At 48.9% G+C, this 15614-nt stretch overlaps 4 protein-coding genes across 4 annotated transcripts; 2 read left to right on the plus strand and 2 right to left on the minus strand.

Annotated features, from left to right (window-relative positions):
* Nucleotides 1–1456: 1456 nt before the first annotated feature.
* On the minus strand, nt 1457–4462 carry FSST1_004846 (uncharacterized protein; the record flags this gene model as incomplete). The annotated part of the gene is made up of 6 exons (XM_083231062.1): nt 1457–1671; nt 1878–3302; nt 3350–3633; nt 3749–4087; nt 4133–4257; nt 4355–4462. 6 exons carry the CDS (start codon nt 4460–4462, stop codon nt 1457–1459), a joined length of 2496 nt encoding a protein of 831 aa, XP_083088276.1.
* A 1823-nt stretch (nt 4463–6285) lies between these two features.
* FSST1_004847 (glycolipid transfer protein domain-containing protein) lies at nt 6286–7111 on the plus strand (the record flags this gene model as incomplete). The annotated part of the gene is made up of 4 exons (XM_083231063.1): nt 6286–6433; nt 6491–6549; nt 6645–6763; nt 6817–7111. The coding sequence occupies 4 exons, from the start codon at nt 6286–6288 to the stop codon at nt 7109–7111; spliced, it is 621 nt and encodes a 206-aa protein (XP_083088277.1).
* A 1557-nt stretch (nt 7112–8668) lies between these two features.
* Nucleotides 8669–9829, minus strand: FSST1_004848 (Alpha/Beta hydrolase protein; the record flags this gene model as incomplete). The annotated part of the gene is made up of 1 exon (XM_083231064.1): nt 8669–9829. One exon carries the CDS (start codon nt 9827–9829, stop codon nt 8669–8671), a length of 1161 nt encoding a protein of 386 aa, XP_083088278.1.
* A 2380-nt stretch (nt 9830–12209) lies between these two features.
* On the plus strand, nt 12210–15083 carry FSST1_004849 (uncharacterized protein; the record flags this gene model as incomplete). Its single annotated transcript, XM_083231065.1, has 1 exon — nt 12210–15083. The coding sequence occupies one exon, from the start codon at nt 12210–12212 to the stop codon at nt 15081–15083; it is 2874 nt and encodes a 957-aa protein (XP_083088279.1).
* Between the last annotated feature and the right edge of the window lie 531 nt (nt 15084–15614).

Raw genomic sequence — 15614 nt, forward strand, 5'->3', positions numbered from 1 at the left:
CTCGTATGAGGCTTGGCGTGTCTGTGTGAAGAAAAGTTTCTTGATCGTGTTTGGTTAGTGTGGGATGTGTGTTGACGTAGATCAGTGAGGGGAAGGACAACTGGAATTCCGTATTTAAAGTATTTTGCATTTGTTGAGAAGACATGGATCTCCTTTATATTCTGTCTCAAGAAAATAGCTACTTTGATAAACGTCATTGCACACGGCGAATGCCAATACCGACGGACTAAGGAGCCTCAAAATGACCCAATTGTTCTTATTCTAGACCATGCATCAAACTCCGGCCCCGTCCGTATCAAGTGCCGGTCATTTTGACCAATAATGGGGGAGGCATTGCATCAAGCTACTCAACTTGGTAACGTTGCCGTTTCTGTCTCTACTGTTCTCCTATGCCTCGGCCGAAGCCGTGTAGATCCACACTTTTCCAGCACCGAAATCCGTCTAGCGGCGAAAACGGTAGGATTGTATTCCCGAATCCCCTTCCCAATCTCTCCAACGGAGATGGAAACGGAACATTTTGGAGTTTGGAGTTTGTTTGTCAACGTAGACCAGTTTGAGTTAGCACATTCCTCATTCATCATCTGCCTTGGGTCTAGGGTCGGCTTTGCCTCTATTGCACTTATTCCTAGCCAAATTAAAGAAACACTGCACAGAAAGAATACTGACAGCATCTACTAGGTCTCTAATTATGCGATATCGTCAATATCGGTTCGCTAAAATGCCGCCTTGGAGTTTGTTTGAACGGCCCGTCGGCGTTGTAGATCCTCGATCGGAGTTTATAGACCCCCGGTCCTCCGATCTTTTGACATGTGCTTAGCGTATCAGTCACTTTGACTGTGGATTGCTATTAAATTGCTTGGCTTATCGTCCTGCGACACCAATGCTCTTCATTACCCACCACATATTTGTTAACGACTCCAAGTTCAATGTCGTCAACTATGTGCGCAGGTCAGATTTGGTTGAGGTTAGTGTGAAACAGAAAAGCTGGCCTTTGAGTTATGGGTACAAAAATAAATAGTCTAAGAAGTCTTGTCTAAATATCACAAACTAACCTAATAATTTTGTCCCTTTTGCTTTCAGCTCTCAAGTTTTCTGTTACCTGAGGTGAGGCCACAGCCCGGCACCAACCCTATTTCTTCATTACCCTCGCGTACGTCAACTCGGACTCTCCGCCGGCAACAACCATACCAGCCACCTGTCTTATTTAGTCTCTTCACAGCCTCAGGCGTACTCCTTAAGAACAGCATATAAGGAACAGCCTTGTGTCTCAAGCAGACCAAATGACCACACCACCAATCATTCTAAGGCTGATTGCATCTCTACAGATTATGTGGCACAGTGATGAATCATCCAAGTTTATCATTATTACTCAATCAAGCGCCAACAAAACGTTGCCCACATTATTCATCAGACTTACCAGGCCCCATGCTCTTCTTGCTCCTATCCACATACCCCTCTAAGTATATATAGACTCAGTAACAGAATTGACTTGAAGTCCCCATTCCGCCATCTCGGCCTCGGATAAGAACTCGAGGGGGAACCAGACGAGGTGTCCCTTTATTTGCGACAGCTTCTCTCTCGCGTCAGCTATAGGGAGGAATTGGTCGAAAATGTGGCCTGCTTTTACACCTTTGGGAGGTAGATATCTATCGTAATCGTCGAAAGTCTTGACTGGAAGTGACACGTTAGTTATGAATTGAGATCAAGGTTGAGATCGAGTCGAAGGTTGAGATTGAGATTGAGTTGAAGGTTAAAGGGTAAAAGTGGGTCCCGCGACGGGATGACCAAAATAGATGACCAAAAGGGAAGGAGTGTATCAAAGTGGAAAGAGGATCTCCTCCATGGAGTAACAAATGAGAAGAGATGGTATAACTTACTGTGGTCATCAGGATCAGCATGGAAAAGATGTCGGAAGAGCATGGTGTTCTTGTCCGCTCGGCTAGTCCACATGTCCCAAACCTCGTCGCTGAGGGGATCCTCGACAAACTTGTAAGACTCGTCCTGGTCGTAGATGTTGTTTTCGGGGTTGACGTTGACGGGCATGGCATTGATGTCCTTGGACGCATCATGCTCCTGAGGGGGCAAGAGACCCATATGCTCACGCCAGAGGTAGCGACGAAGTGTAGCCGCATGGTATCCAGCCTCGTAGGGTTGGCCGTCCATGGTGCTGGGGATCAAACGGGTATCCTCCATAACAACACTCAACTCACTGTCGTGGTCGCCGAGCTGACTGCGGTCGTTCAAATTGCTAGACCCTACGATGCAGACCCTGTCGTCGACCAAGAGTAACTTAGCATGAATATAAAGCTCTTCTTGAATCCAATTTTTGATCTCTGATTCGGGGTCTTCTTCAAACCAAGGTTCGTTCTTGAGACCTTGGTCATTGCCAGCCATCGCGTGATGGGCGACCGATGATGTTGTGTGCACAGTCTCCTTGGGCAAAGCAGCCTCGAACTTCTTGCTTGCTTCCATGGTCTTCTGGATGTCTTGGTCAAGTTTGTCTTTGTGCGCATGTTCGTCATCCGAGTCGCTATTTTGTGGATGTATCCCCTCACTCATGATTTCTTCCGCTAGGGCACGTTGGACCTGCTGATAACTAACGCCAGTCTCTTTCTCGGCTTTGATAATAGCAGGCGTTTTGTTGAGACGATCGTAAGATCGCAAGTTGAAGAAGAAAATGTACTTGGTGGGGTCCACACCCTCAGCGCGGCATTGGCCAAAAATAGAGTGTTCACCACGACAAATAGATTTGTACTGGTAATCCATGATAGCACGTGTGCCCGTAGCAGCTTCCTCTCGTAGATCTCCAGCAAATCCGGGGATTGCGGGGATGAGAACGATAACGCGGAATTTGCGACCCTCTTTGGCGGCTCTGACGACCGCATCGACGATGGCGCGGCCAATCTGGTTTTTGACCGGAGCCTGCTGGTCACCAGTTGCAGTGATAAAGAACTGATTCTCGATGTAGACGTAGTGCTGGGCCTTTGAAATGATCTCAATGTATGCGTTTTGGATGCTGTGGTCCGTCAAGATACCGCTGCTCCAGTCGGCGCTTGACCGAACGATTTGACAGTTAACTGTGCCCATACCCTCAAGTTTTTTTTCACTCAGAGGTGTGTAAGGGTGTCTGACGTAATCTCCGACTGGATGTTTGGGGCGCTGAACTCCAACGAGGTCCTCATCCTCGCCCTCCATGCCCTCCAACATCAACCAGTTAAACCTTTCATCGCGTTTATATTTATCACGCTTTACGAAATTCCAGCGCAACACGAAGTGCTGAGCAATGTCCAGAACAGAATTTCCTACTGAATGTCAGTCTGAAAGAGCTGGGGCTTGAAAGTTGGCATACCTTGAATGCACATCGCCACATCGTGCCAGGGCATGCGCCCGAAGTCAGCCTTGCTCAATTCATTATCCTGCCAGCTGTCCACTTTCTGAAAATCCATTACACGGTTGTTATTAAAGTCCTGGCCCGGCCAGATCTCGTCACGAACGTCGGTAGGGTGGATGTCGGCGAGAGCGTGTTGGTGATTATCCCAGCGTCCGAAGCAGAGATCAAGACCACCGACAAAGGCGATTTCGTAATCAATGACGATGAATTTCTCATGGTGAGCCCAGTACCAAGTCATGTCGCTGAGAAATAAGTCAGTAATAGCTTAACACGGTTGGTGGTGTATCGCCAAGTCTGGCACAGGCACCACAACCCCGACCGAAGCTGCGATATTTCTGCAGCTACTTATTGACTTACCCAAAGTTTTCAAAAACATTATGATCGGGGTGTCGGGCGACATGGATGTTTCCATATCCAGGGGTGCCCTTGGGGCAGAGCCTCCTCAGCGCGTGCTTCGTATGAGCTGAATTACAAGTCAAGGCCTGTTCAACCTCCTTGTAGACACAAACGTAGATTTGGACACCAGCTTCGGCCTTTCGCTTAATCAGTTTGTCCAATCTGTACTCCTGCTCCTTGTACGCGGGACGGCGGAGGAAGAGCTCGGGTGACAGCCACCAGTCGGCAATGTATATAGACTCTTTGGCGTTTTCGAGGGCAATGGAAACGGCCCAGAAGTAGTCCCTACCGTCGACGTACCTGACAAGTTAGCTTCCAGGTCAAAAACAACGTCAATTGACATACCATTTCACGCGGTTGCCGGCGCGCATGGGGAAATAAGATTTGTAGCGGTTCTGCTCACATATGGCGGTGCGCTTTTCGTCGCAACGCTGCTCATGCTCTTCATCGTGCCTGTGGTTTTTATTGAACTAAATAAACATGTGTGTAAGCTTCACGGTTCGAGGTAGCGATTCGGTCGGCGATTGCGACAATGCGACACTGTCAATTGGGAAGTGCGCAGCATACCAAATTTGCCAATTTGCCAATTTTATGCTTCTGATGAACAAGATGAACCTTTGCATCGTGGAGCTTGAGTTTCTCCATCAACGACTCGGTACGCTTGTGTTCCCCCATTTTGACAGTCTTTCGGATGAGAAAGCAAACTAGGAGCGCTCAGATCGCTTTGCGCCGGTACTCGGCAGCAGATCGATCGGAGAGAAATATGAGGGGTTGGTGAGATTTGAGTGAGGGGACCAAATGGAGGGGTAATGAAACGGAAGAAGCAAAAGAGGAAGAAAGAGAAGAGAAGAGACGGAATATACGAGGGTGACAATGCCTTTAGTCTCTGGAGAAGAGAGTGACAGTAATCAAAGGGCTTGGCTTAACTAGGGACAGATCCTCACGCGACAACCCAAAAGAAGAGCCAAGCTCATCTCAGCTTAATGGTATAACTAACTACAGCTCTTTGAGCCTGGCGATGTCATCGAACAAGCCAAGCTCGAAATGCAGGAAAACAACGCCAAGCCGGCGATACGGCGCGCAAGAACTCTTGGATAGCATCTTACAGGCTCAAACCAGGGACTTTTCCCTCTCTATTGCTTGCAAACATTAAGCCTCGGCCAAGCTAAACAAGATCACGGCATCCGTCATGACCCGCACACATCAAGCGGAACACGTAATGGGCTACGCACAGGGCTGAAGGGGTCGTATCACTAACCAACCAATTGACTTGAGAATACTGTATGAAGCTTTTCATGGTCTCCCTTGCCGAGCATTTCGTTAAGAGAACAAGCAACAACAAGAAAAGGCTTGCATTATAACTCTAAAAATAAGAGGAACCAGTCATGCCATTTCAGTCTCATAGTCCCGTTTATCCCTTGGATCTGATGACGTCAGAAGATATATCCTGAATTTTGACCTGTCCTGTCACAAAAGTTCGTGACGATCAGCCGTTCTACATGTTTCAAGCTAATGAATTTACTTCTGTAGGATAATTAACGGTTTTAATGGCTATCCTTGCCTTGGTATGCTGTCCAATTGACAATGAGGGGTAGACCGGGAATAGTCATGTATCATTCGATTCAACAGACAGTTGTGTGAACAAGAACCAAGAAGTGCGAATGATTCCCCTGCTTGTCTTGGTTATAAGATAAAGTGTATGATTTAGTGCCCCAAAGACATAAGTATCCACCACTCCTTCTGGATGTTATTTTCATCCATTGCAGACAAACTTGTCGCTGGTATTGCTACCCTGGAGACATACCAGAACTAACGGTCCAAGCTCGACCCGCCTCACAGAGCGTCGTAAGCTAAAACAGCTCCATATACTTCAACAGTGGCCTTTGCATCGTATCATTGAGAACAAGTGGTTCCACGTGAGAGCCACCGAAAGGTCCCATCAATTATTTCTCAGAGGTTTTACCCAACTTGTAATTATTTGTTGAGGCCTCGACTCTGGTCTCTTTCTCTCCGCCATTTGACAAGTCAGGGATCCAGAACGTGGGGTTCTAGCGGTCGACGGAACAACTAAATCCAGCCCCGAAACACAGTGTCGAGTGCGAGAACTGTTGATGCGTCTGGAGATTCCAAGCCGTAATAAACTCGAATTGTGTTAGATTGAATGTGTTTATACGTCATATAGAGTACATCATGCGTGTATCTAGTAGAAGACCTATTTACATCTGTTTCAAGTGTTGTCTTTAGATGTGTACAGCATGATATTAACATGCATCAGAGCTCTTATCTTATCTATATGCACTGTACATCTGCCCCTCTTTCACCGTATCGACCCCTCCCTAGGTCCCCTGAGCTAGACCCCTCCTGTACTGCTGTTCACTGTACCTACCCGCAAAGGGACAGCTCAGCTTGACCGCTCCAACGACATCTCCTTTATCTTCTTCTTCCCATCCAACAAATCTTCAACTTCCTTTTTCCATTCATCTCTATCATCAATCATCATGTCTGACGCCGCTTACCCCCCTGGAGGCACTATTGTGCAGTCGCTCAAGCGATCTTTCGTCGACGTTCCCGTCGATGAGGCCAACGGCGAGGCTGTCTCTACCACTGAGTTCCTCGAGGCTTCCGAGTCCCTAACCACCATTTTCGGTATGACAATGTCTCAGAGATTATGAGGGTGGTCTGGTGCTAACTTTTCTCTCTTAGATGCCATTGGTGGTGTTGCTTTCGGTCCTGTCAAGAAGGATATCCTTGGCAACGTCGAGGTTCGTCACGACATGCTCCTTTCCGTTGCACAACAGCAAGCCCCTGCTATCAACAATATCCGTTCCCGATCAAATATCTGACAATTCATCTACAGAAGCTCCGCGCCCGCCAGGCTGCCGCTCCTGCTGAGTCCGGTACCGTCCAGGACCTCGTCCGCAATGAGCTCAAGTCCGGCAAGCACACTGCCACCGAGGGCTGCCTTTGGCTCGTCCGGTATGCACAACTCCACAAGATGATACATCCACACACAGCTGACAACTTTATAGAGGTCTTGAATTCACCTGCAAGGGCCTTGACCGCAACGTCACCAACCCCACCGAGGAGCTTGCTGACTCTTTCCGCGATGCCTACGGCAACACTCTGAAGCCTCACCACAACTTCATGGTCAAGCCTATCTTCAGCGCCGCCATGTCTGCCGTCCCCTACCGAAAGGACTTCTACGCCAAGCTTGGCGAGAACCCCGAGCAGGTCGAGGCTGAGCTCAAGACTTATCTTGCTTCCTTCACCAAGATTGTCACCATCCTCAAGCAGTTCATCAACAGCCCCGAGGCTAAGTGGTAAATGATATATGATATAATAAATGTTAGCGTACCTATTGCGGCAGAGCTAAAGTGACAACGAGTCACAAAACAAGACTTGGTTGATGAGATGCATCAGCATTGAGAAGCTATCCTGTGGAAGATGGCTACAACAATAGCTGTCGTCCCATATTACGATAACGAAAATAAATATATATTGCATGACCACCTGTTTGATCAATTGCTCCTGTCGTGACTTTCCACACTCGAAGCCCTTTCCGTGCCTGATAGATCGGGATCAAGATTTCTGAACCAGCCACAACCTAATGTCAAGCTTTGTTCAAAAGTCATGCCACGACTGTCGATCTGGAGGCGCCACATTTTATCATGAAGTGGCTGGACCTTTGTATCGCGGTCTTTCAAGATCGCCAGCATCAAGTACCAGTTTGTCCTAGCCAATTCGGCAACACGGGACCGAGCACACCACTTTCATGGCCAGAACGTAACATCATAAGCTTAACTCCATGATTGGCGGCATTGAAAAATAATAAAAGTCGATCTCTGTACAAAATACGTGGCAACAAATGATGACGGCCGAGTGAGATCTAGTGGTGAGACATGGAGCTTGGCAGATAATCTGACAACAAAGTTATCCCACCAACATGATAATAAGACAATGTTTAAGTATCGCGAATCTTTATTTCGAATTGTCTCCTGATATTCCGTCATGGGTTACAATACGATACTACTCTTGTCATGTACCGGGAGCGTCGGATTGTCCGGACAAAACAGCTCGGCATTTGGTACTGTCCAAAACCCCGAAGAAAAGTTCTAGTCTTAGTCACGCGGCCATTAAGCATAAACAATTAATGCATAGATGCAAAAGATAAGCAGCTGACCATGGTCGCCATAAGTATTACCTCTCCGCATATTGTTTGTAAGGCAAGGCTAGTCCAGGCTGAGGGTGTCTTGAAACACTCAATGCCATTGATGGCAAGAAATGATGGGGAAGTTTTGTGAGAAAGGCATCACCTCTCGGGACTAGTTGACGATCCAGAAAAGCCACATGGACATGTCTGAAAACGCATTGTCCAATCTCAGGGTTTGAGATGCTACCGTACTCCCGACGCTTCCGAGAGGACCCCAAATGCTAGAATGTATCTTTTGCAAAATTTGAAGTACCTGGTTCTTGATATTTTCGTTTACACCTTGGGGTGGAATTCACTGAGACGAAAAGAAAGCAGATGCCGAAGTCTATTTAGCGAAGTGCCCTTGGCAAGACCGGAAATGCTTCTTCCTAATTGAGTGGGATATGTGGCTGATATTGGTGATATTGGCTACGGATCTAGAGACCCCTGCTACTCTGCCAAGTGTTCTTGAGATGCTACTGTAAGGCTGATTTTTATCATGTCTATATGCATTTATCTCGCTCTAAAAACAGATTATGTGAAATCCAAAGCCTAGCCGTGTATTCATTTGTGCCTTGCCAACCCTTATCTGATCAATCGGACGAAGCGCCTCGCTGAGTAAAAAACAGAATAAGAAATACGCAAAGTAATATTAGGATGATGCCAAAAAACAATAATCCTGCCAGAGGCCACTACCACCCGGACCAGGTATTGTAAGAGAGGTATTTGGGTCGTTTGAAGACTGCTCGCTTCAGTTTCATGGACCGCAGCGACTCGGTGTCGGTCTCGCACTTCTTGCCGAACCAGCTAGCTATGGTTTCAACAGCTACTTGATACTCTGTCATGACACTCTCCTTGGGTGTCATGGGTGGGGGGCAATCCCAAGCGTGCCTCTCACCTTCGACAATGCGCAACGTGAACCGCTTCCCAGCAGCCTTGAGGCGATTTGAGAACTTGAGACCTTCGGCGAGGAGCATATCATACTCGCATAGGACCAGATGAATAGGGGGGAGCTTTTTCAGCATCTCATCTGACATTAGACCTGGCGATAACCGTGGATCAGACCTTTCCTCGCGGGGAATGATGGGATAGATGAACGAGGCATCAATTAGATCCGTGAGACCCTTGGGCAAGGTGAACTCGGGTTTTGAGCATGTGAGTCGCTTCTCGGGGCGGGATATGGTCCAGTCCAGGACGGGGTAGTATAGTGCTATACCCGCAATCTTGGGGGGTTCGAAGGGGAACTTGTAGCCCCATCGATCAGGGTCGTTTAGAATGAGCCAGGATGCAATGGCATTTGTAGCTCCTGCGGAGAATCCTGAAAGAACAATTCGATCAGGATCAATGCCAAACTCGGCGGCTCGGTGCTTGATCTGGAGAACAGCATCGACACAATCCTCAATCGGAGTCGGGAAAGGACATGAAGGCGCTAGACGGTAGTTGATAGTAAAGACAACCGCATCCAGATTAGCCATGATGGCACCAGCCCAACGGGCATCGTCAGTGCCCTGACCGAGGATCCAACCACCGCCGTGGAAGTTTATAACAGCAGCTCTGGCGCCGAGAGCGGGACGGGGCGGCATCCATACTTCGGCCTTGATCTTAGTCTTGGCGCGGTCGGCGTGACTGGGGGCAGCTTTTGACAGCGTGGCATCGAGCCAAATGTCTCGCGTGGGTGATGGTGCAGGTGGATTAGTGCGATTGGCGATACTGAAACCCAAACTCGCAGCAGAGCGTATGGCTTGGGCACGAGCGATCAGGTACCATCTCGAGCTGGACTCGAGAGGATTCACATAACCCGGAGGTTCCGGGGTGGTTGGTCGTGACTCAGAGGGGGTGGCCTCAGTCTCCATATCAGATTTGACTAGATGGATGGGCGTGGTTCCAGCTTGAGACTCTGGAGTAAGACGGCAGCCAGTAGCTACAGTACTGTACTGAGGGAGAGTGATGAATGCGAGGAAGCACAAGCAAAAGGCTTTACAAGCCCAAAGCAAAGCCAAGAAGTGACTCGGCTGCGACGGAATAAAGAAGCGGTGGGGGAGTTTCCTTTTGCGTGGTGCTACAGCCAGAGCCGGTGCCGGATTGGAGTGTTCTGTAAGCGCGATAATATGTGGGAGCAAGGATTGGTTGACAAGGAGAATGAATGCTGATCAAAAGGGATAAGAAGAGAGATAATTTGTCGAGGGGTTATTGATAGCGTCTATGTTGGCGTTTGTCGGCTCATTTACTACTAATGACGACCTCAAGTCAAACTAGCGAGATTGGACCCTAAAGCTGAGCTGACAATAGGAGAAAAAGAAAAAGCAGGTTTGGCAGGCCATGCAAGCAGTGAATTGAGATTGAGAGGCTTTGTAAATTGATCGAGTGTATCAAATTCTCATTGAAAACGCCGAGATAATGCAAAACCTGGTTAGTATCCAACCAGAATTGTTACGTGACGTTGCAGGCCTTGGAGTGACATGACAGATGAGTTAATGCTATGACGTAGTGAGGCTTGTTTTTGTTCTGTTTTCCACTTTACTGTATCAAATTTGGTTAGTATAGACGCGGCACGACAAGGACAAGGGCATGTTAGTGGAGTCTCCTATTATTAAAAGAGAAAGAAAAGAAAAGAAAAAGGCCTAGAATCGCTTTAGTAGACAAATAAGCAAAGCCAAGCAGATACGAGAATGTTCCCTTTGCTTGGTGATTCGTATCACTAAGTTCCGATTCACCCGATTACTCTTTGTTGATTGACGTCAACTCAATGCGCTGGTCAAATTAAACTTGTTGTTTCAGCACTCAAACAGACACACAAAAAGGCTTGAATTGAATAATTTCAGGGGAAAATAACAGGTTCTAGATGAGCCACGAGGTCGCAAACTACGAAAACCCTCGTTTGATCTTCGCTATCAATCGCCGATGGGATTAAGGATATGTCATGGGCTTGGCTGTACTGCAGTACCCGGAGCTTCTCCACCGGAACTCCAATCATGGGCTCCGTGCAGACCCAGAAACATCCGGGGGCGGGTAAGTAGTGTTTAGTCTGGATGGACAGAAGACGAGAGAAAATCGACAACAATCCTAGCGCTATGTCACTGATGTCACAGTGTTTCTCGCATTACTCGAACGGGCATCACCCGTCCACGTACCGGTACTTTGATGGGTACGTAGAGGAACGCCGAGACGGTAAACGGCAGCTTGTCTCGTTTTTCAGGGTGAGGCCAAGACTGGGACCTGAGTGTTTGACGGTAATAACACCTTGGGTGCCCGGGGGTATGTGTGGCGTATGTTGGACAGTCTATTCTACTGATTATTTGCTACGTGGTACAGTCCTTGCGGCTGGTTGGCTATTCAGTGTATCAATCACCGAGACATTTCCTGTGCATCAGAAAAAAATCAGTTATGACGCAAATAAACACTCAGACATTTGCAGCCGATCTGATGCGATAAAGGCGATGCATGTGAGGCTCTAACTGACGGTATGTCCGTCTATCCGCCACAACTAGACTAAACTACCGGGCACGTTACTTATCACGATCATGGCACTGTTCTAGGGCTGCTAGCGTTTACGTGCAGCAACCCGCGGAGTGTGTTCAAAATAAAACCCGTGGAGCTGGGTACCCAGGCATGCACGGGAGAGTTACATCCCCCACGAGATGCCGAATCACCTGTTAGTCTAGCGGATTTTATGTGTATGGCCGAGGCCGAATAGAGGGTAGCTGATTGAGTAAGCTGTCGGAATTTGACAAAGACTGACCACATTTTTTTCGGTTCTTGTAAGCAGATCCTGTTCATGCCTCATTCCGGGTCGCCGAAAATGCCGTGACTGCGAGAATATTACGGTTTATAATTTTGAGCTGAGGATGATATAAACTGTGTTGTAGTTCCTTTCTGTTCAGCCATGCTTCTCAAGCGTTTAGGGCTCGCATAACAGGAAACTACTGATTCATTTCCCATCTTTTAATCCAATTACAAGCCACAGTGCGTACCTGATACATACCTGCACCTCTCATCGTCACAGCCACGATCATCTAGACCAGTCCCTGACTCTGAATCACCCAAAAGAGAACTGAACAACCGAAACCAGCCCGCGCGATCGTCATCGACTGCAAGCAGGGGTGCTCTATTGCGGAAACATTACGGAGAGCCAAAACCAAGTCAGGCATATCCAAGATTTCAAGTGTGGCTGACCCACCGTGCCACACCCTCCATCATCATTGCACTCTGCGACCTGGGCACTAATTCGCTGTTATGACGGGCATCCTGGCTCCCGTCACATCAGCTTTTGGTATGCCGCTACCGTCCAAATATCATCAAAAAGGTCTTGCAACCCCCTCTACTCCTACCTCGATTTCTTCTACACCTAGAATTCCTTCACCTTTAATCACATCATATACCCCAGTCCAGGCTTTAACATCAAGCCCACTTTCGACAATCTCTATAGATTCGGTCCTTTCAGAACCCACTGATCCTCTGACATCATCGTCCTACTACACTGCTCAAATGGCGAGCCCGGACACCACCCACCGGCCTGCCTCGGTCGCTACGAGTGCGGCCTCAATGAGTGTTGATACAAGACCCTCGGCAGCCATTCTTAGTTCAGCGTTTTCGTCACCTCGCTCCGTTTCACCATCCAGAACCATTCGCGAAACCATGAACGATAGCGGCGTCGAACTTCCCCACAGAGATTCGGCTCGATCCAGCATGGATGGCACAACTGCCACTACCAATGCTATTGTTCCTAGCAGCCGAACTTCTCTCGACAGCGGTCGAACTAGCATGAGCTCCGATTGGCCAGTTCACCCTGGCGAAATCAACACAGTTGCTCAGCTCGATACCCTGCCCTTTGGTATGGAAGTCACATTTCGAGCCCGTATCGAGACGCAGCGACCCATCTCAAAGGTGCTCGACTTCCTCCTTCTCCGCGACCAAACACACTCTGTTCAAGGTGTTCTCGCCCGCGATGCCGTTAATACCGAGTTTATCTCTTGGGTCCGCAAGATCAACTCTGAGTCTCTGGTCCAGATCACTGGTACCCTCAAACAACCTCCTGAGCCCATCCGATCAGCCACACACTCTGGAGTTGAGGTTGCTATCGACTCTGTCCATCTTGTCAACCTTGCCCAAAACCTTCCTTTCAGCAACTACAAGCCCCCAGAGACTCTGCGCAACCGAATGAATGCCCGAATTCTCGATCTTCGACACCCCTCGAACCAAGCCCTCTTCCGTGTGCGTGCAATGGTCACGCGAATCTTCCGAAACACACTTGAGGAACATGGCTTCGTCGAGATCAACACCCCCAAGCTGCAGCCTGCTGCCACAGAGAGTGGTGCTGCTGTCTTTCCCGTGAACTACTTTGGGCGTCGGGCATTCCTCGCTCAGAGCCCTCAACTCGCCAAGCAGGAGGCTATCTCTGCTGACTTTGGTCGTGTCTTTGAGGTCGGCCCTGTCTTCCGTGCTGAAAACTCCAACACTCATCGCCACTTGACCGAGTACACAGGTCTCGATCTGGAGATGGCCATTGACACCGACTACCACGAGGTCATCTCTTTTATTGACATCTTCCTCAAGGAAGTTTTCAGAACAGTTTACGCATCCCGAGAGCTTGAGGTCATTCGTAAGCGATGGCCCAGCAAGGAGTTCAAGTGGCTTGAGGAGACCCTTATCCTCCCTTTCAGCGAGGGTCTTCAGATGCTTCGAGACGACGGGCGCGAGGTGGAGGTGGAGGATCTGTCTACTCCCGACGAGATGCGACTTGGCGAGCTTGTTCGTCAGAAGTACAACACCGATTACTATGTTCTTGACAAGTTTCCCGCCAATGCTCGACCTTTCTATACTGCCAAAGACGTCGATGACCCCACGTGGACTCGATCATTCGACATCTTCATTCGCGGTCAAGAGATCTGCTCTGGTGGCCAGCGTATTCACAACGTTGACGAGCTCCGAGCCAACATCGCTGCAGCCGGTATGACTGAGGATGGCATGGAGGATTACCTCACCGCGTTCGAGTTGGGTGCTCCTCCTCACGCTGGTGCTGGCCTTGGCCTTGAGCGTATTGTCGCTTGGATGCTCGAGCTTGGCGATGTTCGATACGCTTCTCTGTTCCACCGAGATCCCAAGTCTCTCCCTACTAAGGCTCCTGGCCTGCCTCACCCTGAGGCTGACACCACTAAGCCCCACCACGCCGACTCTCCCCCTCCTTTGGAGAAGCTTATTGCCAACTATGGTGATGCCACCAACACATCTTGGCTCGATGAGCGTTTCCAGATCTGGCGACACGAGACTGGCGCAGCCATCGGCTGGGTCAAGAGTGACAAGTTTGCCATGATCACTGGTGATCCTCTCTGCGACCGCACCCAATACCCCCAGGTCATCCGTGCTTTTATTCACCACCTTACTGTTGACTTGCGCCTGACACCTCTCTGGATGCTTGTCTCTTACGAAGTCCAGAAGATTCTCGCTTCTGAGCTTCGCTGGCGAAGTTTGACCTGTACCGAGGAGCAGCGTGTTGATGCCGACAAGCATAACAGTGCTCAAATCGAGGGATTGGCTGCAAAAGCTCGTCGTGTTGAGCGTGAAGGAGTCAAGATCCACGAGGTCAAGGCTGACGAAGATTTTATTTCTCGTGCCAACCCCGCCATCGAGGAATGGAAGAACAACCGCAAGGGCAAGCAAGTGCATCTTACTGAGGTTCGTCCATGGATCGACCAGGAGCACCGCCGCTACTTTGCTGCCGAGAAGAACGGTAAGGTCATGTCTATGGTCGTTTTGGCTAAGCTTGCTCCTCGTCACGGCTGGCAAGTGAAGTGGGCTCTCGACTTCCCTGGTGCTGTCAACGGTGCCATCGAGGTCCTGGTCAGCTTTGCCTTGTCCAACACCACCGGAAAGGTCACCTTTGGTGCAGGTGTGTCGGAGAAGCTCACTGCCGGTGAGCACGTCGGCGGAATTCGCGCCAAGTTCCTCAGCGCCACCTACAGATCCATCATCGACAGCCTCGGCCTTCGCCGTAAGGCATCATTCCGATCAAAGTTCGGCGCCCTGGGAGAGGAGATTTACATCTGCTATCCTAAGAAGGGCGTAGGCCTGCGCGACTTGCAAAACGTCATCAAGTTCTTCACCGACTAAACGATTAATCAACACGAAATAAACCTACGAAAAAATATATACAGCATCATGACCGTGCTACCAAGCGAAACAATAGCGAGGAAAGAGGGTTCTTTTCGTTTCTAAGATACCATGATACCATACAGAAAATTGGACCCGTAGGGCGGGTGTTCAACGATGAATGATGAGGATGGCACCTGCGTTGGAGGAGCTGTTTAATGAAGTCTTGCTTTGGATGGGAGTGCGATGTCAATTTCTTTTGTACTGGTTTGCAACATGTTTATTGTTTAACAATTCCCCCTTTAGATACCAAACCTGGATGAAAACCACTCTAGACGGATGATCTTCAGCAGGCTGTGCCTACTGATGTGATCCAATATTACTAGTTACAGAATTCATATGTTTAAAATAATTGGGTCTTGAACTATGCAGCTTTGTCTTTGTGAGAATGTGGTCTGTACCTGGAGATCATAACCGCCTATGTCTTTGTCGTTCCTCGCCCGCTGGTCGCCTACGCAGTTGAGCGTTGTAGATGCTGGAGACCTGTTTTCC

The sequence above is a fragment of the Fusarium sambucinum genome, chromosome I (assembly GCF_050947815.1).
Source record: "Fusarium sambucinum isolate potato_lamoka chromosome I, whole genome shotgun sequence".
Lineage (NCBI taxonomy): Eukaryota > Fungi > Ascomycota > Sordariomycetes > Hypocreales > Nectriaceae > Fusarium > Fusarium sambucinum.